The sequence below is a fragment of the Rhinichthys klamathensis genome, unplaced genomic scaffold (genome assembly GCF_029890125.1).
Source record: "Rhinichthys klamathensis goyatoka isolate OS25496 unplaced genomic scaffold, OSU_Roscu_1.1 h1tg000157l_1, whole genome shotgun sequence".
NCBI classification, from domain to species: domain Eukaryota; kingdom Metazoa; phylum Chordata; class Actinopteri; order Cypriniformes; family Leuciscidae; genus Rhinichthys; species Rhinichthys klamathensis.
The window spans coordinates 604,098-631,987 of NW_026606692.1; the positions used below are offsets into that span (position 1 = coordinate 604,098).

Consider the following 27,890-nt stretch of genomic DNA (forward strand, 5'->3'; position numbering starts at 1 on the left):
AATTAATTTCGAACAAAACAAAACAGGCAAAATCAAAATTATTGAACAGGATTTTAGCAGGCAGAAATAATAAATACAAAATAAAAAATCAATTTCAACAAACATTTGGCTATTTTGGTTACACACATATTTTAACAATTTGTAAAACCACTGAATCATTTTTTGAATGATGAGAAAACAGACTATAACTACTTATAATAAATTACTATTATTTATGATAAATTCAACTCTTCAACTCACTATAATTTGAAGATATAAATGTTCTGTACGTTTGCATAATTCAACGTTAAGTTAAAGAAACCAAATTATTTTGTTATTACTTACTATATTATTTTAACTTCTGCACATTCGAATATATATATATATATATATTGTTTTGTTTTATTGCATAACAGAACAATAACAACATACACATACACATACAGAGGATCACAATGTATTCAACTATTATCTATAACATTCATAATAATATCAAAGGAAATAGAAAAAACAACAATAAAAATCAAATAAAAAAATTAAACAGGGACAAAAAACAAAAAAACCCAAAAACGTACATTTGAATAACGACTGATAAATTCCCGCGTTTATGGTCACTCACACTTATTTTGCAATGACATCATTGCGTTCATCTAGACTCCACCCATTTTTATTTTACCCGCGTTCCTCATCCAACGGGATGATCCACAGCTGAATTATATGTGCGTCACGATGACTGACTTCCCAACGCACCAAACCCGCCAATCATTTAATCTCATTCAACAGCGTGAGCCAATCAGCGGCGAGGAGACAGTGCATTACGGGCCAATCGCGTCCCTCCATTCATACCGTCCGGTGTCAGAGGTCGCTTCCCCTGCCGGCTTTCATTCGCTCGTCTCTCTTTCTGAATCCAGCAGTGATGGCGGAGCAGCAGCAGTTCTACCTCTTACTGAGCAACCTGATGAGCCCTGACAACACCGTCAGGAAGCAATCAGAGGTAGGAGAGTCGTTTCGGGACCGCTTTGTGTGGATGTTTGAAGGGAAACGTAACGTATTCGTCTCGAGCTCGGCTCGCAGTTTTAGCGCGGGCCCCTCAGCCTCGCTCTGGCCCAGCACATGTGTGAAGCGCGCGCTGCTGCTATGCGGCTCCGAATCTTTTCAGAGAGTCGATTCGTTTCGTCGAGCCGACTTTGGAAACAAATCAATCTATTCATTTGAGTCATCATCACTCAAAATATTTCAGTGTTGCTTTTTATTTTATGGGTATATAACATATTAATATTTCGATCGACTTAAATCTTTCTTTTTTTTTTTAAATTAAACTAGTTTTATTTAATCATAGTATTTGTGCCTGGGATCAAATAATTGCATAATTTAAGTTGGTCATTAAATTTCATGTGAGATTTTGACTGGAACGTTAAAAATCATCCAATTGCTAGTTTTTCATATTGATGCTTAAATTTATTAAGATATAAGACTGTTTCTACTTCTGTTTCACTCCACTCGAGTGATTTACAAAGGCTAAATAAGGAATGACGTATAATATATTAATCGTACTATTTGTCATCTAAATAGACGTAAGTTAATGCAAGAAGTATGATATTCCGAAATCAACCAAACCTTTGGCGGATCGGTTCGATCGAATCATTCAAAGGAATCGGTTCAAATGGACGATTTGTCTGTGAATCGGGACAGCACGGCAGTGTGTTGCGTATCAACGTGGCCTAACTAGCATTCAAACATTACAAACATTGATTTATACGATTTTGTGTCCCGTCTCGGTTTTAAAAACGCCTTATTGTCGAATTCCCCCCCTCCATACCTAATCTTTCAACGTCCGCTTGACTGCTTTTGCGGTGTTATTCGAGCGGCTGGTGTGGCGCTGCTAACCCGGCGCAGGTGTCGCTCAGATCGGCTTGAGTTGCTCAAACGGGACGTTAAATCGGTGTGTCAGTTCTGTGAGGGTTTTAGAGCTAAACGAGTCACATTTGCGTCTAAATTTTGAAATCTGTCAGTCAGAGTAATGAACACTAAGAGACCACCGAAACAAAACCTGCTCAGTCTTTGTAATTTGCATAATTTCTACTCGTTTATCTCTAACGTTACCCGATAATCAAACAACATTTCCCAGTAGAATAATGAATATTTAAAAACTGTTAATCGTCGCTATTGTGGCGAGTCTTGTATTTCACTCATTAAACAGTAACTTTACACTCATCTTCACGCGACGAGGTGAGCTTATCACAAAAGATGCTACTATCATGTCATGGAAACATCTTGGATTTGGGTCATGGATAAGTATTCAACCGTTTCGATGTAACGGTTTTCGTTATTTAAAATGCGCACTTCTAACGACTTTTGAAACATGGAATCTCACCAGCGTTCCAGATTTCTCGGCAAATTCGAATTTTCCCACCAAAACTCGGGCCTCATTGGCACGTGTTCCACTGGTCTTTTGTTAGGAGCTTCTTTATCTGTGCTAAAGCCCCAGCGTGTGGAGTTCAAACCGAGCTCATGTGGATCAGGACGGGTCATTGGGTCTTATCTCTGCCATCGGTCAGCACTTTCCCTTTAGCACAGACAATACATGACCAGCATGCCTCTAATGCTGAGCGGAAACTGACTCAGACTCAGTGCATGACACGGCCTGACTGGCCCACTCTTGTGTGTCTGCCATGAGATTGTTAATTGCAAACATTTCCACAATGTAATCTTTAGTGTAAGCAGCAGGTATAACGGTGTGTGATTTCCTTTTGATTACATCTGTGTGCAAATTCCCATTGCACTGTTAATTCCAGCATAACCACGTCTATTTGTCACTTGTAAACTGATGCCAAGAATCTGTTTGACTCATGCCAAATGAATAACTGACACAAGAACCAAGTTACTGTCTGTGTTTTTAAAGCTGTGACCCTTTCTCAGTGAACTAAACCTTTGTAAATGAAGTCATTTATATAATGCTCTGCAGCCCTCCAGTAACGGTTCCTCTTTGCTCTTGTAGGAAGCGTACGACACCATCCCCGGTCAGACGAAGATCACATTTTTACTGCAGGCCATCCGTGATGCATCCGCTGCTGAGGAGGTACGTGAGAGTGTGTTTGCTGTCATCAAGCTGTGATAGTTTTTCCAGGCATCCAATTAAGACTATGCAGAGTCTTTAAAGAGGCAGAAAGTGCTTTGTTTACACCGTCCATTATTCCTCATACCGGCTCTCTCAGGGTCAGACGGTGTGCCATTGTCTTGTAGTCAGAGATGTAAGTAGTTGTGCTGACTGTAAGTGGGTGAGGTTAAATGGAGACTCTGGTGTAAACAAGGTCTAGTCTGAACAACACCAGTGTAGAACTCAATTCCTGGAACGACTGATTGCTCAAGATGAGACTAACCTGCACCGGTCCGAAGCTTGCGTTATAGTTGAGGCCTTACAAGAGCAGATATGCGTTCACAGCACACCTTACCCTGTATAAACCTCTTTTAAACCCAGCATTTTTTCACAATCTGTGGTTGAGTTGTAGTGCTGCATGATTAATCGTTTAAATTAAAGGCTGAGATTTAACTTGGTGTTTTTCAGTGTGAAAATGCATTACTAAAGATATTAAGACTGGCATAAATATTAGTATTGTAACTTTAGTTAAATTGTAAATTGATTGTTTTTTTTAAATGCTATATTTTTTTCTTAGTGAAATATTAGTGTTTTCCAGTTGGTAATTTTAGTGCTTAAACTTATTTCAGTTAATTGCCAAAGCAACCTTTTTCACTGGTTTAGTTTGTTTTTCATCTAATTTTGATAGTTTTTTTTTTTTTTTTTTTTTTTACAAAATCACAACTATTTTCCCTAAATCATGCAGCCCTAAGTAGTGGTTTCAGAAGTGTACACTAGTGCTGAATCATCATTTATAGACAATGAATTACACATTTTATGTGAATGTTTAACCAAGTAAGTACATACAGTGAGACACGGAACAGGACGGATAACCCTGAGTTAAAGCAATATTTGAGTTGTGACATTTCAATTGTGTAAAGCCCACAGATAAACATCTTTAGCTATTTTTAACCACCCAAATGTCTCATGCTCCTTCTCAAAAGACCCCATCTCGGCCGTTTCTCATCTAATGTGTTTTTTAATTGTCCTCTTCACCTCCTGACCTCCGATATTAATAGGTCTGTGAAACTAGAGTGCATCGGTCGACTTGCAAAAGTCCTCGTGTTCTGTGTTTTAAGTAGGTAACTTAAGCGTTTATTGTGATTTCTTGATCTAAGTTGGTATCTTAAGCGTTTATTGTGATGACTACTATGGCCACTTTAAAGGGATACTCCACTTTTTTTTGGAAATAGGCTTGTTTTACAACTCCCCCAGAGTTAAACTGTTGAGTTTTACCATTTTTGAATCCATTCAGCCGATCTCCGGTTCTGGCGGTACCACTTTTAGCATAGCTTAGCATACATCATTGAAGTGGACAAGACCATTAGCATTTCTCAAAAAAAATGACCAAAGAGTTTCGATATTTTTCCTATTTAAAACTTGACTCTTCTGTAGTTACATCGTGCACAAGTCCGACGGAAAATGTAAAGTTGCGATTTTCTAGGCTGATAAAGGCGCTGCGTCATATCATTACGCCTGCTGCACTCATGGTACGGCAGTGAAGTTTCTTGATTATTACGCAGGAATGAGAGTATAGTTCCTAGCCATATCAGCCTAGAAAATCGCAACTTTACATTTTCCGTCGTTTTTAGTGCACGATGTAACTACAGAAGAGTCAAGTTTTAAATAGAAAAAATCAACTCTTTGGTCTTTCTTTTTTTTTTTTTTTTTTTTTGAAATGCTAATGGTCTTGTCCACTTCAATGATGTATGCTAAGCTATGCTAAAAGTGGTACCGCCAGAACCGGAGATCGGCTGAATGGATTCAAAAACGCTAAAACTCAACAGCTTAACTCTGGGGGAGTTGTAAAATGACCCTATTTCCAAAAAAAGTGGAGTATCCCTTTAAACCATTTTGATCCTGAATGCTAATTGGCCAATTGTGTTCCCATAATGCTATTTCAGCACAGTCATGTACCATTATTGCACAGTTTTTACATCAAAATGCTCTTTAGAGGCTCCCTATAGACTGAATCTCCACCCGGATGGGAAACTGGCTTTATTTGCACAGCATGTCGCTCCCAGTGCAGATTGATGAGTTACAGAAACGGTCTAAAGCTGTGACTGCGTCTCCACAGGTTAAACAGATGGCAGCTGTTCTGCTGCGGCGTCTGCTGTCCTCGTCTTTCGAGGAGGTCTATCCCAGTCTGACCATCGACATGCAGACGGCCATCAAGACTGAGCTGCTCACTGGGATCCAGTCCGACGGTTGCTCCAACATCCGCAAGAAGGTCTGCGACATCGCCGCGGAGCTCTCCCGAAATCTCATCGGTCAGTTTGCTTTTGGTTGACCCGTAGCTTGGTTTCGCTACACCGAGTGTTGTAGAGGTTGACATTTTTTCGGGAATCCCTCATGATGGGAACAAAATCACTATTAATCACGTGATTGGGACGGGACTGGAAAAAATGCCAGCGGGACTGGGAATCGTAATAACACTGATACCCAACTCTATACACAAATATACTAGGGTGACCATATTTTGATAACCAAAAACCAGGACACTCGGCCCGGCAAACTGATACTCAAATGATACTCGAAGTTTACTCAAAGATGCCTTATTTCAATACATTTAAAGTAGGCTAGTATGGATAGAAAATTGTTTTATTACAAGACACAAATTCAGGCTTATCAGAGGTTACTCAACATGTTTTATTATGACCGGTTTCAAAAATAATAAATCGAAATAATGTCTCTTCTGTATTAGAAAAATAAATATATAAATAATAAATAACTAAAAGAAATACCTCCAAATTGAACAAAAATAGCTCTTACAAAAACGAACTAACAAAATATATTTATCTTTAGTTTTCTTCCTCATCCTCCTTGTTTGCCCATCTATATTTAGCTGTAGAGCTGATCTTTCACAGCAGTTTTTCGAAAACCAGGACATTTTTATCACTTTATAAAAAAACAGCCAGGACAGGACATGTCCTGGGAAAATGAGACTGTTGGTCACCCTAAAATATACCATTTATATAAATACTATAAACTCTATTCTAGTTGCCCTGTCTCTTTATGCTCTCCTGTTGGCTTTAGTGTGGCTGGTTAAGTGAATGACGTGCTCCACCCGTAACAGTTGGTGACGGTAATGTACCAAATTGCCAATGCCAACCACCAATAATATAAGAGAAGGCTTCCCAATGCACTTTGACTCCATTTTTATTGATTTTTGCGGCTACAGACATGAAAGCCACGCTGCATCAACTACTGTTGGAAAATTACATCTCAGTTGTGCTCAGATATTTCTGGGCGGGATGAAGTAACCAACATTTTTACGAGTTGAGAGACGGCGTTGTGTGTGTGTGTATTTGCATGGATGATTTACATTTAATTTAATGTGTGCATGGTTTCAGCTGGCATTCAATAAAATAACAAACATTTTGGATTTTTATTCAACTAAGGTGGGCATGCTGTGATCTCTATTTTTTACGGACAGATTTCAGCCAAAAAAAACACATGGAAGCGGGAGGGAATGGGAGTCATTCTTCTGGGATTGGGATGGGATTTTCCCCTAGTTTTTTTTTTTTTGTGGGATTGGAAGGGATTTTTTTTATTTGTGGGAGTGGGACAGGAGAGTTTTGAAAATCCACTCCCGTGTCACCTAGGGTTGTCAATCTTCCTCTATAATACTATTCGAGTTCCATTCCTTATTTTATTTAATATTTGAATATTAAATGCTCATTCATCCCATTATTAATATTTACGACATTACTCAGGCTTATGGATCGCCAATGCCACTATAGCATGTGGTTGTTGTGACACGTTCTGTCCACTAGAGGGACATCTTTTTATGTCGTTTTTTTTTATGTCAAACATTTTATTCGTGCTGAATATGGTTGAAGTGCTTCCGATGGTTTTCGGCTAATATCTCTGCGAAAACTCCACCGAAAATTCTGAAACTTATATCGTTCTTTTCATTTCGACTAGACGGTTCCAACGTGCTCGCCGAATCCGTTGAGTTTTCGCCAAAATATTTGTGCTTTGGGGGGTGTGCTTTTTTATGTCGTTTAACATTTACCATTTTTGACTATTGTTATGATCAACGTGGATAATGTGCACAATTGTGTTATGATTCCAAATCTTTATTGTTCATCAGACGAAACAAAAGCATTTCATTTTCACATGCATTTAAGGCAACGTGGTGAGAGGCAAGATTGCATAAAAAAAAGAAGCAATAGTCGAACAGTAACTTCAGCATTCGAATAGCATTGATTTTTAATTTTCGGAATTCGTTCCAACAGCCCTAGTGTCACCCTCTAGTGTAGAGGCGATCTAATACCTTCTGTTTTATCTCAAGATGATGACGGCAACAACCAGTGGCCAGAGATCCTCAAGTTCCTGTTCGATTCGGTCAACTCTCAGGACGTCGGCCTCAGAGAAGCAGCGCTGCATATCTTCTGGTGCGTGAATTTTTACTCTAATCAACTATAGCAACTAATCTGACTCAAAAGTACGGTTGCATTTCTCTTTCTGAATCATTTGTTTCCTCCTCGTACAGGAACTTCCCAGGTATCTTTGGCAATCAGCAGCAGCATTACATGGAAGTGATCAAGCGCATGTTGGTTCAGTGTATGCAGGATCAGGAAAACCCACAGGTCAGTGTCTCGTTCAGTATCTGCCTTTTTTACACGTTTGTTCTCGATAAGTGACTAATTCAGGATTCCCACTGGCGCTTGCATTCAGTTTGATCAAATTTAAGGTCATACAAATGACCTTAAAATGTGATTTAAGGTCATAAAGTCTTACATTTTAGAACAAGTCTGTGATCATTAAACTTCAAAAGCTGATGATTGAATTAAACATTGAGCGCTGCACATTCAAAGTCAAAACTGTTGCACGTTCTATAGGCTTGCGATTGCTTATGATCTAGATAAATATGATCTAGTTTATTTCTAGATAAATGAACTTTTACTTTATGGTGTTTATTTTGTAATGTTTTAGATGACTGTAAGAGTGGATAATGTTTCTCCCTCATCTTTTTAAATGAGCAACCAGCAATAGTAAAGCATAGACATTTCAAAATAAGAGTCCCTGTGTTTTAGGCTTGTTTATAATTAAAGACCAGCGTTATACATCAAATGTTTTTTTTGTTACCTGATAAATTCAGCACACTCTTGTGGCTTCGCACAATCATTCCAATAATATACATGTGCAACTTTCAGTATGTATATATTGAGTAAAACATGGTTAAACTTGCAGGTTCCCTAATTTGCAGTTTAATGTGTGCAAAATAATCTGAAAACATGATTTATTTTGAGTTTTTTGGTTTGGTTCTGAATATATTAATTTTGCGCAAGTCTTAAATTTGATTTTTAAAAGCCCTGTAATCTTAAACTTTGTTCTTTCAGATTCGAACCCTGGCTGCACGTGCCGCTGCGTCCTTCATCCTGTCCAATGAGGGAAACACAGCTTTGTTGAAACACTTTTCAGACCTTCTTCCCGGGATCCTACAGGTGACGAGCTCTTAACTACTCGGACTTCAGCACTTCAAATACTGCAGAATATGGGCTGCGTCACATTTGATCTTTGATTGCTTGGTAGTTCCTGCGTTGTGCTTTTGAATGCGTCGTTTTGCCAAGTTTAAACTAGAGGGCAAAATATGAACACTTGTCTAGCCACCATTGCTTAATTTAATGCACCCTTTTATTGAGCTTTATTGGCCCTGTCCCAAATGGCACACCATGCGGACTTTCGGTCTCGTGGACTTAAATTGCGCGTGCTCGCCGAGTCTACGAGTCCGTAGGCCGTCCCATTTAGCATTTTAACGCTCTGAAGTGTGCTCAGCAGCGCCCCCTTTGCCTCCTTCTGCGAAGCCCGCATAGATGCAGGCTCCACACACTTTAACTACCCAGGAATCCTTGCGAAAGGCCAATCAGACAACGGATGGGAGATTTCGCTCACGGACAATTGTTAACATGGCTGAGAAGAAAATATTTAAGTGTAATTATTACGGTTTTTATGACAAGTTTACAAACATTATGATCATCGACCAGTGGTTGATGTCTCAAACATGCCGTAAAACTTCAAATAGTAGCCCGGGCTTTTATTTTCCCAAATCGTCGAACTGCACCGGCTTGTATTTGAGACAGGCGTCTATATGAGACATGCCTTTATAATTTAGTGTTGAGATATTGTTCATTGAGATGTTATTCCTAGAGTGTCTAATCTCTAAAAATCTCCAAATGCTCCACGTGAAACTGCGGTCTTCCGACCTTTTACTATTGTGTCAATTGATTTTGATTAATATGCGCGAGGGAGAGAGAGCAAGACAGCGCTCGTTTTGTTTGAAGACGTGGGTGCGCGCGCGGCCGGGGCGCTCTCTCTCTCTCTCTGCTCGTTTGCGCCCTGTCAAGCGCAGCAGTCTTTCTATTCTACATCACTCACCGATCAAAAAAGGCTTTGGCGGGACACAAATTTGCTTTGGCGGCCGCCAAAAAGCGGATGATCCGACGGGTTTTAGAAGATTAAATACAACCCGAAACTAAAAAACAGACCCGGCCTCTATTTGAGACCGGCCTTTATTTACCCAAATCTGTCGCCACACCAGGCATGTAAAAGAGGCAGGCGTCTATTTGGGACTCGGCTATTATTTGAAGTTTTACGGTAGGCTAATAATAGCGAGCTGAATAATACGATCGCATTATGATTCATTAAATAAATATGACTCAGTAAAGCCCTGACATTCTGTACTATGTAAACACAGCAATAGGCCGCATATTTCCCTGAACCTGTAGCTCCTGTCCATAAACACAATCAGACTGTCTTCCTGTTTCTGGCGTGACGATCGAGTCTTGTCCCAAAAATACCTCTCAATGCGGACTCGCGCTAAGGGCCCTATAGGTCTGCACTACATGACGTCACCGAAGTGTGGACTCTGAGGAAGTCCACAAGTCCGGAGTGTCCCATTTGGGACAGGGCCATTGTTTGCGTTGATGCTTTCCATTAAATCAGAGCAAAAAAACAAGGACTGATGTGTGAAAAGATGCTCAGGACATTTGATGGAGTTCATCATTCTCACATGGTTAGGACTTGCCAGTTTAAACATTGAAGTTATTTTTAAACCATTCAAGCGCAAGACATGAATTTAAAACACCTGAATTGAGTTTTTCTGTATCATCTGACAATTGTCAGAATGCAATTTTGGTAAGTATGCTTGTAAACGCTGTCTTTAGTGAATGTAAACCGATGGGAGAAAATCAGATGTGTATCAATATATTGGATCCGTGCATTAGGTCTGAAGTGTCGTAACAATCTTATTTATTAGAGTACAAGATTATATGGTAATATATTTTGTTTATTAAATAGTGGGGCTGATAATTTTTGCAGGGCAAGTTATCTAAACAACTAGAAAAAATCCCTAGTGTTGATAAAGTGCACTAAATGAGTCTTTCTTTCCCTAATCAGGCGGTGAATGAATCCTGTTATGCTGGTGACGACTCCGTGCTGAAGTCATTGGTGGAAATTGCAGACACGGCCCCCAAATACTTGAGACCAAACCTGGAAGCCACTCTCCAACTGAGCCTAAAGGTAAACGCTTATATTTTATCTTGACCAGTAGGAATTATTTTATGAATGCATCAACTGTGTATATATCTATATCCTAATGTGCCTGGTGGTTCCTTGAGACGGCTTGTCTGTGCTGATTCTTGAGGTTTTATTTGACAGGCACATATTTATCTCTGCGATTTAATGCTTGGAAGTTGCCAGTTTCATGCATCTTCCATAGCCCGGTTGCAGAAACAAGTTTTCATTCGCTTAAGGGATAAAACCTTGCAAATATTCACTCAAAACAGTCTCAATGCCTTGATGTAGATCAGTGGTTCTCAAACTTATTTGATCGCGCACCCCTTTAAACCTTTATAAAAAAAAAAAAAATATATATATATATATATATATATATATATATATAATGGAAAGATATTTTTAATTGAAAAACAGGAATAGTTTCACTGTCATGTCATTGAATCGTATAACAGTAAGACGTACCCTTTTTTTTTTTGGGGGCGCCCCACACTTTGAGAACCACTGATGTAGATGATTGTAAGAAATGTTGATTTGTCTTCTCTTGAACAGCTGTGTGCGGACACCAACCTCACGAACATGCAGCGGCAGCTGGCTCTGGAAGTCATTGTCACACTCTCTGAAACTGCTGCTGCAATGCTGAGAAAACACACCAACATCGTTGCTCAGAGCGGTGAGATGTTTAACACCTCCTATGTTACAGTGCTAAATGCCTTCGTCGAAGCTACTGAAACTTGCCAAGCGACAGTCTGTGTGCTGTTCCATGCAAATTAACTTGTAGCATTTTCACTTCCTTGCACTGAACACACAAGTACTTATTTTGCTAACTTATGTTAGTAGTTTGATTAGTTTTAACAATGAATGAGAATTTTTCGCAAGTCTGGCTAAACTCGTGTATTGCATTTGTAGTAATTGTGCATGTTTCAGTGCTTTTTGTTAACGGGTCAGTTACCCAAAAATGAAGAAATTGTCATCAATTACTCGCATAAGGGTGAGTAAATGACAAATATAGAATTTTAAATTACTGTAAATGGTTATGGTAAATAAAATGTTGTTTATTGGTAATGGTTATAAAATGTATAAATATATTGGTTTGATTCACAACTACTGTAGTATTAATAATTTAAGTAAAAATGTAAATTATAACAATTACATATAGTAGTTTTGTTACTGCTATTAATGGTTATAAAAATGTGTAAATGTTGTTTTACAACTATAGTATTTAACGATTGTAGTAGTAAAAATATAAATCAAAGGTGTACTACATTTGTAAATCAAATCAATATAATTAATAATGGTAGCAATTTAATGATTAGTTGTAAAAAATATCAATTTAATTTTATTTATAGTAAAAATATCAATTTACTTATTGATTATAGTAAAAAAAAGTCCAGTTTTAATTATTACAACTTACAATTACTAATGATTACTGTTACTATTAATGCTTAAAATATAGTAGAAAAAATACTGCATTTCAAAAACTGTTGCGACTAGCACGTCGTCTGCTGTGACGTTCAACTGTTGCTTGTGAATGTTTCAGTACCTCAGATGTTGAGTATGATGGTGGATCTGGAGGAGGATGAGGATTGGGCCATGGCTGATGAACTAGAAGATGATGATTTTGATAGGTGAGAATGTTTTCATCATAAGAGACAGTCAGTTTTTTATATTTAACACTGTACACCACAGTTGACCACTGGTAAAAATTAGCATAATAGTAATTTCCCATTACTTGTGAAGCTTGCTAGGATTTGATCTATGAGTGTGGCGTTATTGCTTTGAAATGCGTGTCAATGCTTATTTGTTAGTGATTCAATGTCTTTATAAATCAAATTTTCTGGTGTTCAGTAATGCCGTGGCGGGTGAGAGCGCTTTGGACAGGATTGCCTGTGGACTCGGAGGAAAGATCGTCCTTCCCATGATCAAACAGCACATCATGCAGATGTTGCAGAACCGTGAGTAGATGCCTTTGATTGAACAAATGTTAATATTTCTATAAATGCACTCATGTAAACGGTCTGGTTCTCTCGCAGCGGATTGGAAGTACAGGCACGCTGGTCTGATGGCGCTGTCTGCTATCGGCGAGGGATGTCACCAACAGATGGAGGCCATTCTGAGTGAGATCGTCAGCTTCGTTTTGCTCTTCTGTCAGGATCCTGTAAGAATTCTTTTATGGCCCATAAATCACCACTTCATTTGCCTATGAACAAGCAAGTAAAGACGCTAAACGTAGCCTCATTCCAAACCCCTCAGCACCCCAGGGTCCGCTACGCTGCCTGCAACGCTATTGGACAGATGGCCACAGACTTCGCCCCCACCTTCCAGAAGAAATTCCACGACAAGGTATTGTTTTTTTGTTTTTTCATGTGTTCTTGGATTTTAAATGTTTTGTTCTTCACAGTGAACACAACGGATTTCTTTAACAACGTTCATGTTCTTTTCCTTATAATGCATTGGGAAAGGAAAAAGAAGTAAAGGTAGATCTGTGCACTGTTCCAACTCTTCCAAAGCAGTTTGATCGCTTTAAGGGGTCGTTCACACAATTTAAATCGTCTAATTACTCTCCCTCATGTTGTTCCAAACCTGTAAGACTTTCGTCCATCTTCAGAACCCGAAGATTTTTTTTAAAGTAAAACTAATCCACATGAATTGGTTTAGTTTACATTTAGTTTAGACTTGATCACTAGAGTTCAGAAAATCTAAACGGCTTGATTGAGTAGGGTTGTCACTTTACGTTCGAAAATCGATTGGACGAACCAACACAAGTATCGAAAGCGAAAATAGGGAATCGATTTTAACGGCCTTCTCTCGGAGCGTGTCTAGCTCGTCACGACGCGAACGCACGTCACACAGCAACTGCAGGCTCTGACAAACACACAACAGCAAACTATGCTTCTGCATTATGTGTCTTTTTACAACAAAATGTGAATTCTGCCGGTATTCAGACAGTCTCATGCATATAGATTAGGCTTGCTACGGTAGTCGGTGTTACCGGTGTTACACAGTGTTCAGTCGCAACACCGGTTTCATCACTTGCCCACCGCGGCACCGCAAATTTTTTTTATTTAACGCAATTACAGAGTATCCAGGTCTTTCCTGTTACCTGTTGACTAGCGTTGTATGATCACGCTCTTATTAATGTGAATGCTTTTAAGACTAAATAGACCACGCTGTAAGTCCTGCCTATTACACACACACACACACACACACACACACACACACACACACACACACACACACATAGAAAAGATGCGTCAGTAGTATCGAGTTCTCTTTTGGGCTTGAACAAACCGTAACACACAAATTACGCCAAAATGTCGGATTTGTCGAGTGTCCTCATAAGATCAGTCTTAAATGATTTAAATTAAGTCTTAAATGAACGTAGAGATTTGTGAGAAAATGGGACGAGTGTCAGATTGCGTCTCTGTCAGCAGCGGCTGGTCTTAAAGTGTCATTATGTTAATCAAAGAACAATAACAGTAAATTACTCACTCAGACCCGGCGCCAGGAGGATTGTTATACCGGTAGCCTAATAATCATGAATGCACTCCGCTATCTTTAACACATCTCCGGCGAACGGCTTCTTCACGCAAAAGAAAAACTCTTCATGAAGCGCAGTGGAATTCAGCGACCATGGCGTTTCCTGATGGATCGAGGTTGTTCGTTAACTTCATTTTTTACGTGCAATTCACACGAGCTCAAAGCTCATGCGAGACTGCTGCGAGTAGTCAAACTTTTATTAATGAAACAGAAAATCAGGGAATCATTTCTTTTTTTTCTTTTTTTTTTTTTACTGGTTGGCCGGTCACGCGGCTTTCATAGTTTTCAGTTACGTGACTGGTGCTGTTCTGCCCGTGCAAACACGCGCATTTTATGTTTGCCTTTAAATTAGCTATTTAAATGGCCCTGCCGGTATTACTGGTGTTGTCACACGTCGATTAACCGGTGGGAAAATATCCTCACGTCACATCCCTAATATAGATACAGATTCAAACTACAATTACATATGTTTGACATTTCTAATCGTGAACACAGCCATGTTGAACCCTGCAGTAATGCTTTTCATTGATGTTATGGCAGTCCACTCTGCTTATTGTTTTTCGAGAATGTTGCGCTCCTGTTTGTCATTGTGCCCGCAACTTCACGCCAATAAATGATCAGAAATATTGCTGACTTGTGCACGTCTCAAGCGCACTCTTAACGTTCGTCATAATGCCTGTTAGTTGTCTGTGGATTTGTCTGTATTTGGTGTTGAAAATGGGAACGTCTTTAGACATGGAAAATCGATTCAATGAACACTTATGTCTCAATCAGGATTTTTTCACAAAAGTGACAGGCCTAATATTGAGTGTTTAGACTTTGAGGATTAAGAAAAGAGTGGATTTTTTTCGTTGTATGGTGGTTGTCCACACACTGCAAAGACACATTAATATGCAAACACCATATTAAAGTCAATTTTGCATCCAATGACCCCTTTTAAAGGATTTGGGTTTCTCATTGCGTACTCCAGTCACGTTTCTCATTTCTCCCCGGGTCAGGTGATCTCAGCGCTCCTGCAGACCATGGAGGATCAGTCGAACCCTCGGGTCCAGGCCCACGCAGCGGCCGCCCTCATCAACTTCACAGAGGACTGTCCCAAAACCCTCCTCATCCCCTATCTGGACAGCCTCGTCCAACACCTCCACGTCATCATGGTCGGCAAACTCCAGGAGGTGCTCTTATCCCTTTCAGTTCGTTTATTGGATTGGTTAAAGGGAGTTTGAATCCCAAGCTGCTCGTTTAATGAGTTTAACTCTCCTATTGCCTTGTGGAAACTGCAGCGTCACAGTCACATCTGTTTTCCCTTCTGTTAGGTGCACAAAGCTAACATGGTGAGATTTAGTTTGATCTGGGTTGGGCTCAGTTAAACTTCAATTCAAAAATGAATGTGGTTTCATTTCAGTTTAAGTGTCTTGAATTGAAATTCAGCTGAACCTAATTTCAGATGTTGTGTGATCACAAATGGTTTGACAGTGTGAGGACTTCTCCTGCATGCAGTTTGATGCGGTTTCACACTTGAATCAGGTTTATGTTGGTGACTTCATACCGTGATGTTGGTTTTTCTTCCAGCTGATCCAGAAAGGCACTAAACTGGTTCTGGAGCAGGTTGTGACGTCCATCGCGTCAGTGGCTGATACCGCAGAGGAGAAGTTTGTGCCCTACTACGACCTGTTCATGCCCTCCCTCAAACACATCGTGGAGAACGCCGTCCAGAAGGAGCTCCGGCTGCTCCGGGGAAAGACCATCGAGTGCATCAGCCTGATCGGCCTGGCTGTGGGCAAAGACAAGGTGTGTGTGGCTTTAGGGGCACGGATCAGGAAAAACTTTCTAAAGGTCCAGTTTATTAGGGCCCGAGCCCCGATGGTGAGAGAACCCTATTGTTTTTGCTTCGTTTATTATTCTCCAAAGTGAATCGCTTTTTTGAGGGCCTAAACATGCTCAAACTCACGAAACTTTGCACATGCTTAAGAAGTGTTGAAAATTTACATCTGATTCGGGTTTCAGAATTGGGTGGGGCAAAATGGGTTAATAGCCCCCCCTACATTATTGCCCCGGCTCTACATTTCACGTACAGGTATTAAACTCGGGACATGCATGTAATGACCCAATACCTACAAAAAAGTATCTTGGAGCGTAGCCCTAAACGCAACAGGAAATGACTTATTTTGAACTTCCCCTCAGATTTTGTGCAGTTTTTGCCAGGTCCAGACGTTGTACTTTAACATAGCCTACATGCTCGGGCAGATTCGGCTTGAAGTCGTTCATCCTCGGATAAGGCGTCGCGCGCGCTGTTACAAAAAAAGCTGTGCACACAGCCAAGCAAAATGGGGTCTTGCGCACCCAACACGTCATTTTTTTTGCCGTGCGCACTAGAGTCCTGCGCGGGACTGTTTTCTTCATCCCGCTCCCGCCCGCGCCCGCCGAATTTCTGACCATTACCGCCCGCTCCCGCAACGTATGTGTTACACTCCCGCCCGCTCCCGCAATATGTATGTCCACTCCCGCCCGCACCCGCAAAACTCGGAGAATTTATTCCCGCACAATAATAGAGATGCATTGACTTTGTGTCTTCTCCCGTCCCGCAGGAAAAAAACGCGTATTTGTATTGCTATTATTAAAGAGATTCATGGGGTTGTTGGTTTCGTTTCCCTGGCCTGCATGTATTTCTGACGCACTGTCAGACTTGACTTGCTCAGGTTTTGTGCTGTAAATACCTCGTTTAAGGTTCTTTTCCACATCATTGACATCTCCATCATGTCGTTAGGCTACCTCCCGATCCCGCAGGGTTTTTTTTTGTCCGCCCATTCCCGCCCGCAGCAAAGTTCAAACCGCCCGCTCCCGCGAGATTTGCGTTGGGTCCCGCGGGACCCGGCGGGACTCAATCCCAATGCAGCCCTCTAGTGCGCACCTTCGCGCTCGTGCGGACGCGTCGAGAATAAACAAGGCTTTACTCCGTGTCAGCGCGCTCTGATTGGTAAAGGTGCACAGACCTCTCCCGAATCATCTCCAGCAGTAGCAGCCTCCGATCGCACCACTAACTCCGCCTCCGTTTCCCTCGTAAGATGATATTAGTATTTAAACATTCTCTATGATAAAAAATATTTTAATAGCACGGTTTTGGCGGTTCTAGAGTTCTAATGACTGTGTTCAACTATAACCGTCGGTACGTCACACCCCTCATAACAGTTGTCTGATTCGACTATGAACCTCATAGTCGAATAGTAGGCCTCTCCGAATCGAATCCTCGACTATTAGAAGTCAGCCCTAGAATTTTTTATTTACTTTTTAACTTTTGGTTGATTAATCTATCTTAATCTTCTTTTGCAAAAATAAACTAAAATGGTTTAATTTGACTTGTAACTTTGGGATTAAATGAGATGTATTCATTTGTCAGTCGCTTATGCCTGCCACTACTTTTGAATGGAAGACATCTGCCGGTGCTGTTGCTTCTGAACAGTGTGTTTGATTTGTCCATGCAACCCTTTTGTTTTTTGTTTGCTCCTGTAGTTCATGCCGGATGCTTCAGCTGTGATGCAGCTCCTCCTGAAGACACAGACTGACTTCAACGACCTAGAGGATGATGACCCACAGGTCAGCAAAAACCAACCAAGCCAATCATGGACCCTGATTCCAAAACTAGAGTTATTCTTGTGTTATTGAGCTCCTCTTGTGTTTCCAGATCTCCTACATGATCTCGGCATGGGCGCGCATGTGTAAGATCCTGGGGAAGGAGTTTCAGCAGTACCTGCCTGTGGTGATGGGTCCGCTGATGAAGACGGCCTCCATCAAACCTGAAGTGGCTCTGCTTGATAGTAAGAGTTCTGTTCCTAGTGCATATTCAGACTTGTAATAGTGTTAGCTTAGTAATTTAACATGGATTGAACTGGGTGTTAGTGACTCCCTTTTCCTCTGGCTCTCTCAGCTCAGGACATGGAGAACATGTCTGAAGATGATGGATGGGAGTTTGTGAATCTTGGAGACCAGCAGAGTTTTGGCATCAAGACCGCAGGACTGGAGGAGAAGGCCACGGCGTGCCAGATGCTGGTGAGATGGGAAACCACCCAGACATGCAGTTTAACCAACAAAAACAAACTCTTATAGTTGAACTTTTAGATGCTTTGGCGTTTGAGAAACAAAAAACGTGGTGGTTAATATTTTTGGCAAGTCACTTTTATTTATTTTTTTAGCCGTTTATGCAATACAGATTTATAAGAGGTTTATAAAAGGCTCTTACAGAGGAGTCGATTCCCCTTGATTTGAATCTTTAGAATCGACTCTTGATTCCCAAAGCCTCAGAATCAAGGAATTGATTCATTTTGGAATCGGTTCCCAGCCCTACAATTTTGCGCATCGCAACTAACCAGATTACTGGCCTGTTATAGTGAAAATGTTCCTTTTGATTTACTTGAAAATTGAATTTCTTGTGTCTGTTCTTCCTCAGGTGTGTTATGCTAAAGAGCTGAAGGAAGGTTTCGTCGAATATACGGAGCAAGTCGTCAAGCTGATGGTCCCTCTGCTCAAGTTCTATTTTCATGATGATATCCTTCACGAGACTAAAATGACTTGTCTTCAGTACATTTAGCAGTTTATTGGTCAGCCAATGCTGATATCTAGATTTTTACAATGCTTTTAGATGGTATAAAATGCAGTTTAGCATTCACAAATAGGAAATGCACAATTTTACACCTGATTTACACTGATTCACTTCCAAAAATCGAATTAATTGAAGTGTCACAACTAATAATTGCAAATATCGACTGATTAATTGGTTTTAATTTCAGTAAATGTACCAGTTTTTCTGGTTTCAACTTTTCTCTGCAGTGATAAGTTGCCAGCGCATATTGTCATTCACTACTTTCATGGTTCCCTGAATTAATCATGTTTTTGTCAAACACTTAATCTATGTTTTGATCATCATTCTGAATCAAATCGGGATGGAGTCCATCAACACCCCCAAAGCTTCAGTCGTTTCCTCTTCACATGTTGGACATTTCATTCTGTAACATCAAGTGATTTTAATTTATGCCTTTTAATGTTTTGTCACGCTAGTCTTATTGTGTGCAAGCGATGCTCCTGGTTTAGGCAGATCTGGAGTTGCTTGTACTATTTCAGAAGTATGTTGAGACTCGGTTAGCATCTTTAACTCAGTCCTGACGTGTGCGAGTGGCGGCCGCCGAGTCCATGCCTCTTCTGCTGGAGTGCGCTCGCGTCCGAGGCCCAGAATACCTCACTCAGATGTGGCACTTCATGTGTGACGCCCTCATCAAAGCCATCGGCACCGAACCCGACTCGGACGTGCTGTCAGAAATCATGCACTCGTTTGCTAAGGTAACTCGCGCTGATCTAGGTCAGGGTTTATTCTGCATGAGTCCTCCAGAAGTGTTCAGTTGGGTTCTGTACTGTAAAAATAGAAAATGCTAATTGTGTGTTATTCTAATTAATGTCATCACTCTTAGTGTGTCGAGCTGATGGGAGACGGGTGCCTGAACAATGAGCACTTTGAGGAGCTGGGAGGCATTTTGAAAGGCAAACTAGAGGAGCATTTTAAAAACCAGGAGGTCAGACAAGGTGAGTCGCACAGGAATTACTCGCATACTCACCAAGGCTGTTTATTTGATCAAATACAGTAAAGATTCAAAATTACAAAATAAATTACTGTTTTCTAAGTGAATATTTTGTAAAATGTAATTTATTCCATTTAAAATTTGCAGGTTTTTCTCTCTTTTTTTTTTGCCAGGCTATTTAAACACAACTGAACTCCTATAGCAATTTTGCTTATTTGATTCATATTAAACTTGTTTTTGTTCATATTTTCCTAAAAGAAAAGGTTTCAAACATTTTTAATCAGCCTATTGCAATCTTAAATGCTCAAATTTGTGAGCTTTAATTAGTCGCTGCACACATCCCTAGTGCTTTCACACTTTCATTAACGTTTAAACGGAAATTTTGCGACCGGCTAGTCTTCAGTTGCCCATCAGCAGCAGTATCGTTTACTCAACTAGTCTCGCACGTCATATTTCTAAAAACAACCCGAAACTCATTTACACTGCTTGTATCTGTTCTCTGCAGCCAAACGACAGGATGAAGACTATGATGAGCAGGTTGAGGAGACGTTACAAGATGAGGTGAGCTGCTCTTCTAACAGTGTTTGTTTGCCCTCGTTTTAAAGCTCCTCATGATCTTCATGTTTTAAAGCTCCTCATGATCTTCATGTTTTAAAGCTCCTCATGATCTTCATGTTTTAAAGCTCCTCATGATCTTCATGTTTTAAAGCTCCTCATGATCTTCATGTTTTAAAGCTCCTCATGATCTTCATGTTTTAAAGCTCCTCATGATCTTCATGTTTTAAAGCTCCTCATGATCTTCATGTTTTAAAGCTCCTCATGATCTTCATGTTTTAAAGCTCCTCATGATCTTCATGTTTTAAAGCTCCTCATGATCTTCATGTTTTAAAGCTCCTCATGATCTCCATGTTTTAAAGCTCCTCTCGATCTCCATGTTTTAAAGCTCCTCTCGATCTCCATGTTTTAAAGCTCCTCTCGATCTCCATGTTTTAAAGCTCCTCTCGATCTCCATGTTTTAAAGCCCCTCATGATCTCCATGTTTTAAAGCTCCTCTCGATCTCCATGTTTTAAAGCTCCTCTCGATCTCCATGTTTTAAAGCTCCTCATGATCTTCATGTTTTAAAGCTCCTCATGATCTTCATGTTTTAAAGCTCCTCATGATCTTCATGTTTTAAAGCTCCTCATGATCTTCATGTTTTAAAGCTCCTCATGATCTCCATGTTTTAAAGCTCCTCATGATCTCCATGTTTTAAAGCTCCTCTCGATCTCCATGTTTTAAAGCTCCTCTCGATCTCCATGTTTTAAAGCTCCTCTCGATCTCCATGTTTTAAAGCTCCTCTCGATCTCCATGTTTTAAAGCTCCTCTCGATCTCCATGTTTTAAAGCTCCTCATGATCTCCATGTTTTAAAGCCCCTCATGATCTCCATGTTTTAAAGCTCCTCATGATCTCCATGTTTTAAAGCTCCTCTCGATCTCCATGTTTTAAAGCTCCTCATGATCTTCATGTTTTAAAGCTCCTCATGATCTTCATGTTTTAAAGCTCCTCATGATCTTCATGTTTTAAAGCTCCTCTCGATCTCCATGTTTTAAAGCTCCTCATGATCTTCATGTTTTAAAGCTCCTCTCGATCTCCATGTTTTAAAGCTCCTCATGATCTTCATGTTTTAAAGCTCCTCTCGATCTTCATGTTTTAAAGCTCCTCATGATCTCCATGTTTTAAAGCTCCTCTCGATCTCCATGTTTTAAAGCTCCTCATGATCTCCATGTTTTAAAGCTCCTCATGATCTCCATGTTTTAAAGCTCCTCATGATCTCCATGTTTTAAAGCTCCTCTCGATCTTCATGTTTTAAAGCTCCTCATGATCTCCATGTTTTAAAGCTCCTCTCGATCTCCATGTTTTAAAGCTCCTCTCGATCTCCATGTTTTAAAGCTCCTCTCGATCTCCATGTTTTAAAGCTCCTCTCGATCTCCATGTTTTAAAGCTCCTCATGATCTTCATGTTTTAAAGCTCCTCATGATCTCCATGTTTTAAAGCTCCTCTCGATCTCCATGTTTTAAAGCTCCTCTCGATCTCCATGTTTTAAAGCTCCTCTCGATCTCCATGTTTTAAAGCTCCTCATGATCTTCATGTTTTAAAGCTCCTCATGATCTTCATGTTTTAAAGCTCCTCTCGATCTTCATGTTTTAAAGCTCCTCTCGATCTCCATGTTTTAAAGCTCCTCATGATCTTCATGTTTTAAAGCTCCTCATGATCTTCATGTTTTAAAGCTCCTCATGATCTTCATGTTTTAAAGCTCCTCTCGATCTCCATGTTTTAAAGCTCCTCTCGATCTCCATGTTTTAAAGCTCCTCTCGATCTCCATGTTTTAAAGCTCCTCTCGATCTCCATGTTTTAAAGCTCCTCTCGATCTCCATGTTTTAAAGCTCCTCTCGATCTCCATGTTTTAAAGCTCCTCTCGATCTCCATGTTTTAAAGCTCCTCTCGATCTCCATGTTTTAAAGCTCCTCTCGATCTCCATCTTTTAAAGCTCCTCTCGATCTCCATCTTTTAAAGCTCCTCATGATCTCCATCTTTTAAAGCTCCTCATGATCTCCATCTTTTAAAGCTCCTCATGATCTCCATCTTTTAAAGCTCCTCATGATCTCCATCTTTTAAAGCTCCTCATGATCTCCATCTTTTAAAGCTCCTCATGATCTCCATCTTTTAAAGCTCCTCTCGATCTCCATGTTTCTCCCGTGTGTTTCAGGATGAGAATGACGTTTACATCCTGACCAAGGTGTCGGACATCCTGCACTCGATCTTCAGCAGTTACAGAGAGAAGGTTCTGCCGTGGTTCGAGCAGCTGCTGCAGCTCATCGTCAATCTGATCGTAAGTGAACTCGTTCAGTCTTCATGAGTGTTTCCCGTACAACGGTGTTACTCTCTGAAGAAATTTCATTGTAAAAAATCAACTTTGCTAGTCACGACTGCTTCCCGAAACCGTATTGTCGCTAATAGGACTTTCAACCACGTTGGTTAATGTCACGCACGTGGTGGAGTGATGACTACTTTTAGTGAATTTGTTTGAGATCTAATTAATGCTAGAGTTTTTGCTATAAATTACTAGAGGTGTAACGGTACATGTATTCGTATTGAACCGTTTCGGGACGAGGCTTCCGGTTCGGTGCGCAAACAAACCGAACGATTCCTTGGACCATTTTTCCTGCCGACAAAATCCGCGCTGGCGCGATCACCACAACGTTGCGCAACATCAAATCGCAAACGTAATGAAAGCGGAACGAAACTGCGCTACTCATTATATTTTGCTTCACGGACCGTTTATCAGTTCGGACCAGCAACATCTGTGCAGCGCGAGCCGATCTTGATCAAGCGACAGTTACTACACAGCGCTAAGAGATCCAGTGAAGAAAACATTTGAGTTCTCCACTGAAGTAATAACATCGCTGCGAGATCTAGTGAGAAACATTCACATTTCTCTGTTATTAACCGTAGATCTCTATTAGATCAAACAGCGCTGACGTGGACACCAGGAGAAACATTGTGCCGTGAATGGTCTAGTTATAGGCTTTAAGTCCACAGATCAGCAACATTCACCATGGGTTTAATATAGTAACACTGACTGTAACCATGGAAGTTTGGCTGGAATGGTGAAATGCTTTCAAGTACTTCACACATCTTTGTCCAGCACTTCAAAACTCAAATATTATATATATATATATATATATATATATATATATATATGCCTATATTTAAATGTTATTTTTAATGTGATCAAAACATTATTTGTCCCATTTATAAACCTGAACGTTTCAAGATGTAGGAAAACTCAAACTTATTTAAAAATATTTTTTCTTTTAATAAATTGGAAATTTCTTTTTGCTGTATCGAAAATGTACCGAACCGTGACACCACTGTATCGTATCAAACCGAACCGTTACACCCCTATAAATTTACAGGCATGGCATCTGAGAAATATTTCTGTTATTTTGCTCTGTCTTGCGTACTAGATCACGTTCACACATCGTCTTCAAAAACTGTGCTTTAAATCTCTTGACAAACTCAAAGACGTAAATGACATTTGTATGTATTCTAAATAAAATATACAGGTTGTACTGAATGTCAGCTTGCTTATTCTGCTCAAGATAAGGATCTGAGTCCACATGTCATGCAAACTAGAAACTCTGGAACGACAGATCTCGACCTGTGGTTAGAAGCAAACACAACTTTGCGATGCTGTTTGCGAATATTTGTTGGAAGGATGCTTTCGGGAAACACCGACTCGTTGAACTTGCGACCCATAGTTTGCTAACCTGCTCGTCATAGTCTTCATCCTGTCGTTTGGCTGCAGAGAACAGATACAAGTGTAAATGAGTTTCGGGTTGTTTTTAGAAATATGACGTGCTTAAGGATGTGCGAGACTAGTTGAGTAAACGATACTGCTGCTGATGGGCAACTGAAGACTAGCCGGTCGAAAAATTTCCGTTTAAACGTTAATGAAAGTGTGAAAGCACTAGGGATGTGTGCAGCGACTAAATTAAAACTCAATTTGAGCATTTAAGATTGCAATAGGCTGATTTAAAAAAATAGTTTGAAACCTTTTCTTTTAGGAAAATGAACAAAAACAAGTTTAATATGAATCAAATGAGTAGAATTGCTATAGGAGTTCAGTTGTCTTTAAATAGCCTGGGGAAAAAAACCTTTTTTCCTTTAAATCCTCGCTTGTCTGGCTTATGCTACTCTGAGCAATGCCTGAACTTTGTATATTGAGCACTTCTTGCGCGGTCTTTGCCTCTTCTCGACGACTCGCTTGGTTTAGTCCTCAGTTGTAAGTCGCTTTGGATAACAGCCTCTGCTAAATTGCTAAATGTAACGATGCTTTTGGGAAACGCACCCCTGAGCGGCAGTTAAACTCAGCTTATTAACGTTCTCCTCATGTTGTGTTCCTGACAGTGTCCACACAGGCCCTGGGCCGACAGACAGTGGGGTCTGTGCATATTCGATGACATAGTGGAGCACTGCAGTCCATCTTCCTTTAAATACGCCGAGTGCTTCCTGCGGCCCATGATGCAGTCGCTGTGTGACACGAGCCCGGAGGTCCGGCAGGCGGCCGCTTACGGTGTCGGGGTCATGGCTCAGTTTGGAGGAGAGAACTACAGGCCTGCGTTCACAGGTGGGCTGCACTTCAAGCTCAAAACAACAAAAATGACACATTTAGGGCCCTATAAAGTCAGTTTCCCAAGTTAAAATTTAGTTTGTCAAGAAGCATATCTATTTATTTAATTGAAATGAGGCTTGTACAATACTTCATAAAGCCCTAAAAGTGTAATTTGTTCAAATTAAATTGTTAGTTTTTTCCACTCTGAATTATTTTTCTGGACTCCATTTTAATGGCTAAAATTAAATTGTAGTAGTCAATAAGCATATCTAATTAATTGAAATAACACTTTTTTTTTTTTTAAAGCAAATTGTATGTTTCGTTATGACAAGTTTAACAAATAATATTAAGGCCCTATGAAGTTATTTTTCTCAAATTCTGTGTTTGCTGTTTTAATTTCTTAATTTAATCAAATTAGTCTAATCAATTTAATTTCATTAATTTTTCCGCAATAGGGCCGTATTATATTCAGCAATTCTGTTGTCTTGTTCTGGATTTATGATTTTATTGCAATTTTATCAAACGGTAGTAATCAAAGGCATAAAACATGAATGATTTAATCTGTGAGAATGTAATTGAATGAAGAAATAAAAGGACTCTTGAAAGTTACGTTTGAGCAAATAAAGTGATGCAGATTAAAATTAAAACATGGAAGAAAGTTCTGAAATTCTTTAAGTTAATTTATTATTATTATTATGATTTAAGTATATTCTACTGTACAATAGTAATATATCTGTCAGTTTTGGTGGGTTTGCAGTGAAGATCTTTAGGTTTCTGTGTGCATCTGATAGTTCGCAGATAAAGTTCATGTTCTCGTCTAGTGAGACGGCAGACGCTGGAAACACCACGCGCTTCAGTGTGTGTGTAGAACAGGGTGGCCGTGGGTCCCAAGTCTTAATGTCTTTAATTCAGATTCGATGGGTCTTAAATATTTCTGGTCACATTACCGCTAAAATGTCTCCAGTCTGACGGACCCCAGTGAAGCATCGAATCGCGAGAATGATTCTGATTTTATTACATAAACAGCGATTGATCATGTATTTCTGGTAGCGCTGTTGAGACTCGCCTTCCTCTGTGAGAGATTTTATAGTGAGAAATCAAAACAAAATGAGCATAACAGCACATAACTCACAGAAGAAACATACTGAGGTAAAAATTCTAAATGTTGAGTTTTTAAAAAAATTTTATAACATGATATAGTTAAGTAACATTACATGCCGGGAGCTATTTTGCTGAATATTCTCACGATTGCAAATGTAACATTTGATTTTAGTTTAATAAACAAGTAAATATTAAATTACTTTATTACTTAGTTTAAACATTAAATATTACATATGCTGTGCATTTCCATCACAGGTTTGGTCTTAATTTTCATTCAAAGTGGCATTAAAGTCTTAAATTTAACTTGTTTATATCTGTAGACACCCTGGTAGAAGTCATTCTCACACAGAACACAGACTCCAGATTTAAATGGCAGTCTTTTGCGCTTAAATTAACAGATTTTCCCTTTTTTTGCAGTAAGTTTCATTTGTTACATGATTCCGTCCGTGTTTTCTGCGTCGTGGACATCATGGGGCCTTATGTGAGTGTTAATGAAGCATGTTGTCGCTGTTTCAGAGGCCGTCCCGCTGCTTGTGGGTGTGATCCAGTCTGCAGACTCCAGAGTTAAAGAAAACGTCAACGCCACCGAGAACTGCATCTCTGCTGTGGCCAAAGTCATGAAGTACCGCCCAGAGTGCGTCAACGTCACTGAAGTCCTCCCTCATTGGCTGTCCTGGCTGCCACTCAACGAGGATAAAGAGGAGGCGGTCCACACGTTTAACTATCTCTGTGACCTCATTGAAAGGTGAGTGTCTGTTGCCTGACGTGTACTCTGGGAGATTTGGATGCCGGTTTGCGTTTAATGTTGTTTTCCTCCCGCAGTAACAATCCCATTGTTCTTGGACCTGATAATACAAACCTTCCCAAGATTTTCACCATAATCGCTGACGGCGTTGCCAATGAATCGATTAAAGGTGATGGCGACTGCAGCAAACGGTTGGCCAATGTTATTCGTCAAGTACAAGTGAGTTTCATGTTGTTTAATATGAACAAACTGCTTTATTACAGGCACAACCTCAGATTGATGCAGAATAGCAAAATTAAAAAAAATAATGCATTCAGCGCAGGATAAGCGCAGCATATTGGTGCTTACAGATGATTTCAAACAGGATTTTTACTGTTTTCATGCATTAAATATTTAAAATAATTCAAGCAATGACTGTTCAAACCGATGGTTTCTCTAATCGGAAAGCCACTCTTTTTAAAAGTTCAATTTATCTTGATAAAAGTGACTAAAATGCATACATTTTTTAAATCAGCCCTTTGATGCAATGTCAGTTTATATTGAAATTTATATATGGAAATATTATTGTAATGTTGTATACAATTTATGCTTTAATATCTTATTTTAGTCACCCTTGTCATGATGTAGATAAATTTAAATGTGCTGTATTGATGCATTTAAATCACATTATCTTTGTTCTTTCAAATCTATCAGTCAGTATTATAATACAAGTTAACATTCAAATTTAGACGTAAATATATTGAACCATCATTACAGACTGAAAATGCATAAAGTCACCCTTTTCAGACCATTTCTGAGCAAACACGCATGCATATCCTAGTCAAACTTTAGTTTTTTTGGCTCTAGGTTGTCCCAAGCAGAATTTGCATGACATTTCAGAGTCAAATACGTGACTGTGCTTGATGTTTTCAGGTTTCTGGAGGCCTCTGGACGCAGTGTGTATCAGCCCTCAATGAGACTCAGCAGAAGGCCATCCAGGACCTCCTGAACTCGGCCTGAGTGAACGAGCGAAGCCTTAACCCTGTAAAACAGCCCATCTACTGAGGATTAAAAAAAACTTTGCACCTGGAATTCCACATCTAGATTTTTGGCCCTTTCCCTTTTTCGAACAATGAATGGTCATGTGACTTGAGTCTGAGCCGTCTGG

At 39.9% G+C, this 27,890-nt stretch overlaps 1 protein-coding gene and 1 non-coding gene across 2 annotated transcripts; both read left to right on the plus strand.

The window, feature by feature from the left end:
- Window positions 1–815: 815 nt before the first annotated feature.
- Window positions 816–27,879, plus strand: kpnb3 (karyopherin (importin) beta 3). The gene is made up of 26 exons (XM_056258660.1): window positions 816–973; window positions 2,978–3,058; window positions 5,193–5,385; window positions 7,413–7,515; window positions 7,614–7,710; window positions 8,464–8,568; window positions 10,520–10,642; window positions 11,189–11,309; window positions 12,177–12,264; window positions 12,485–12,591; window positions 12,670–12,794; window positions 12,890–12,979; window positions 15,175–15,348; window positions 15,746–15,964; window positions 17,684–17,767; window positions 17,856–17,988; window positions 18,099–18,220; window positions 18,618–18,714; window positions 19,332–19,504; window positions 19,633–19,744; window positions 20,246–20,301; window positions 22,489–22,611; window positions 24,693–24,912; window positions 26,515–26,743; window positions 26,821–26,962; window positions 27,656–27,879. The coding sequence occupies exons 1-26, from the start codon at window positions 896–898 to the stop codon at window positions 27,740–27,742; spliced, it is 3,282 nt and encodes a 1,093-aa protein (XP_056114635.1). The 5' UTR covers window positions 816–895; the 3' UTR covers window positions 27,743–27,879.
- LOC130091068 (small nucleolar RNA SNORA84) lies at window positions 10,723–10,860 on the plus strand. The gene has a single exon (XR_008807769.1). It is a non-coding gene; the product is annotated as a small nucleolar RNA SNORA84 (small nucleolar RNA).
- Window positions 27,880–27,890: the final 11 nt, after the last annotated feature.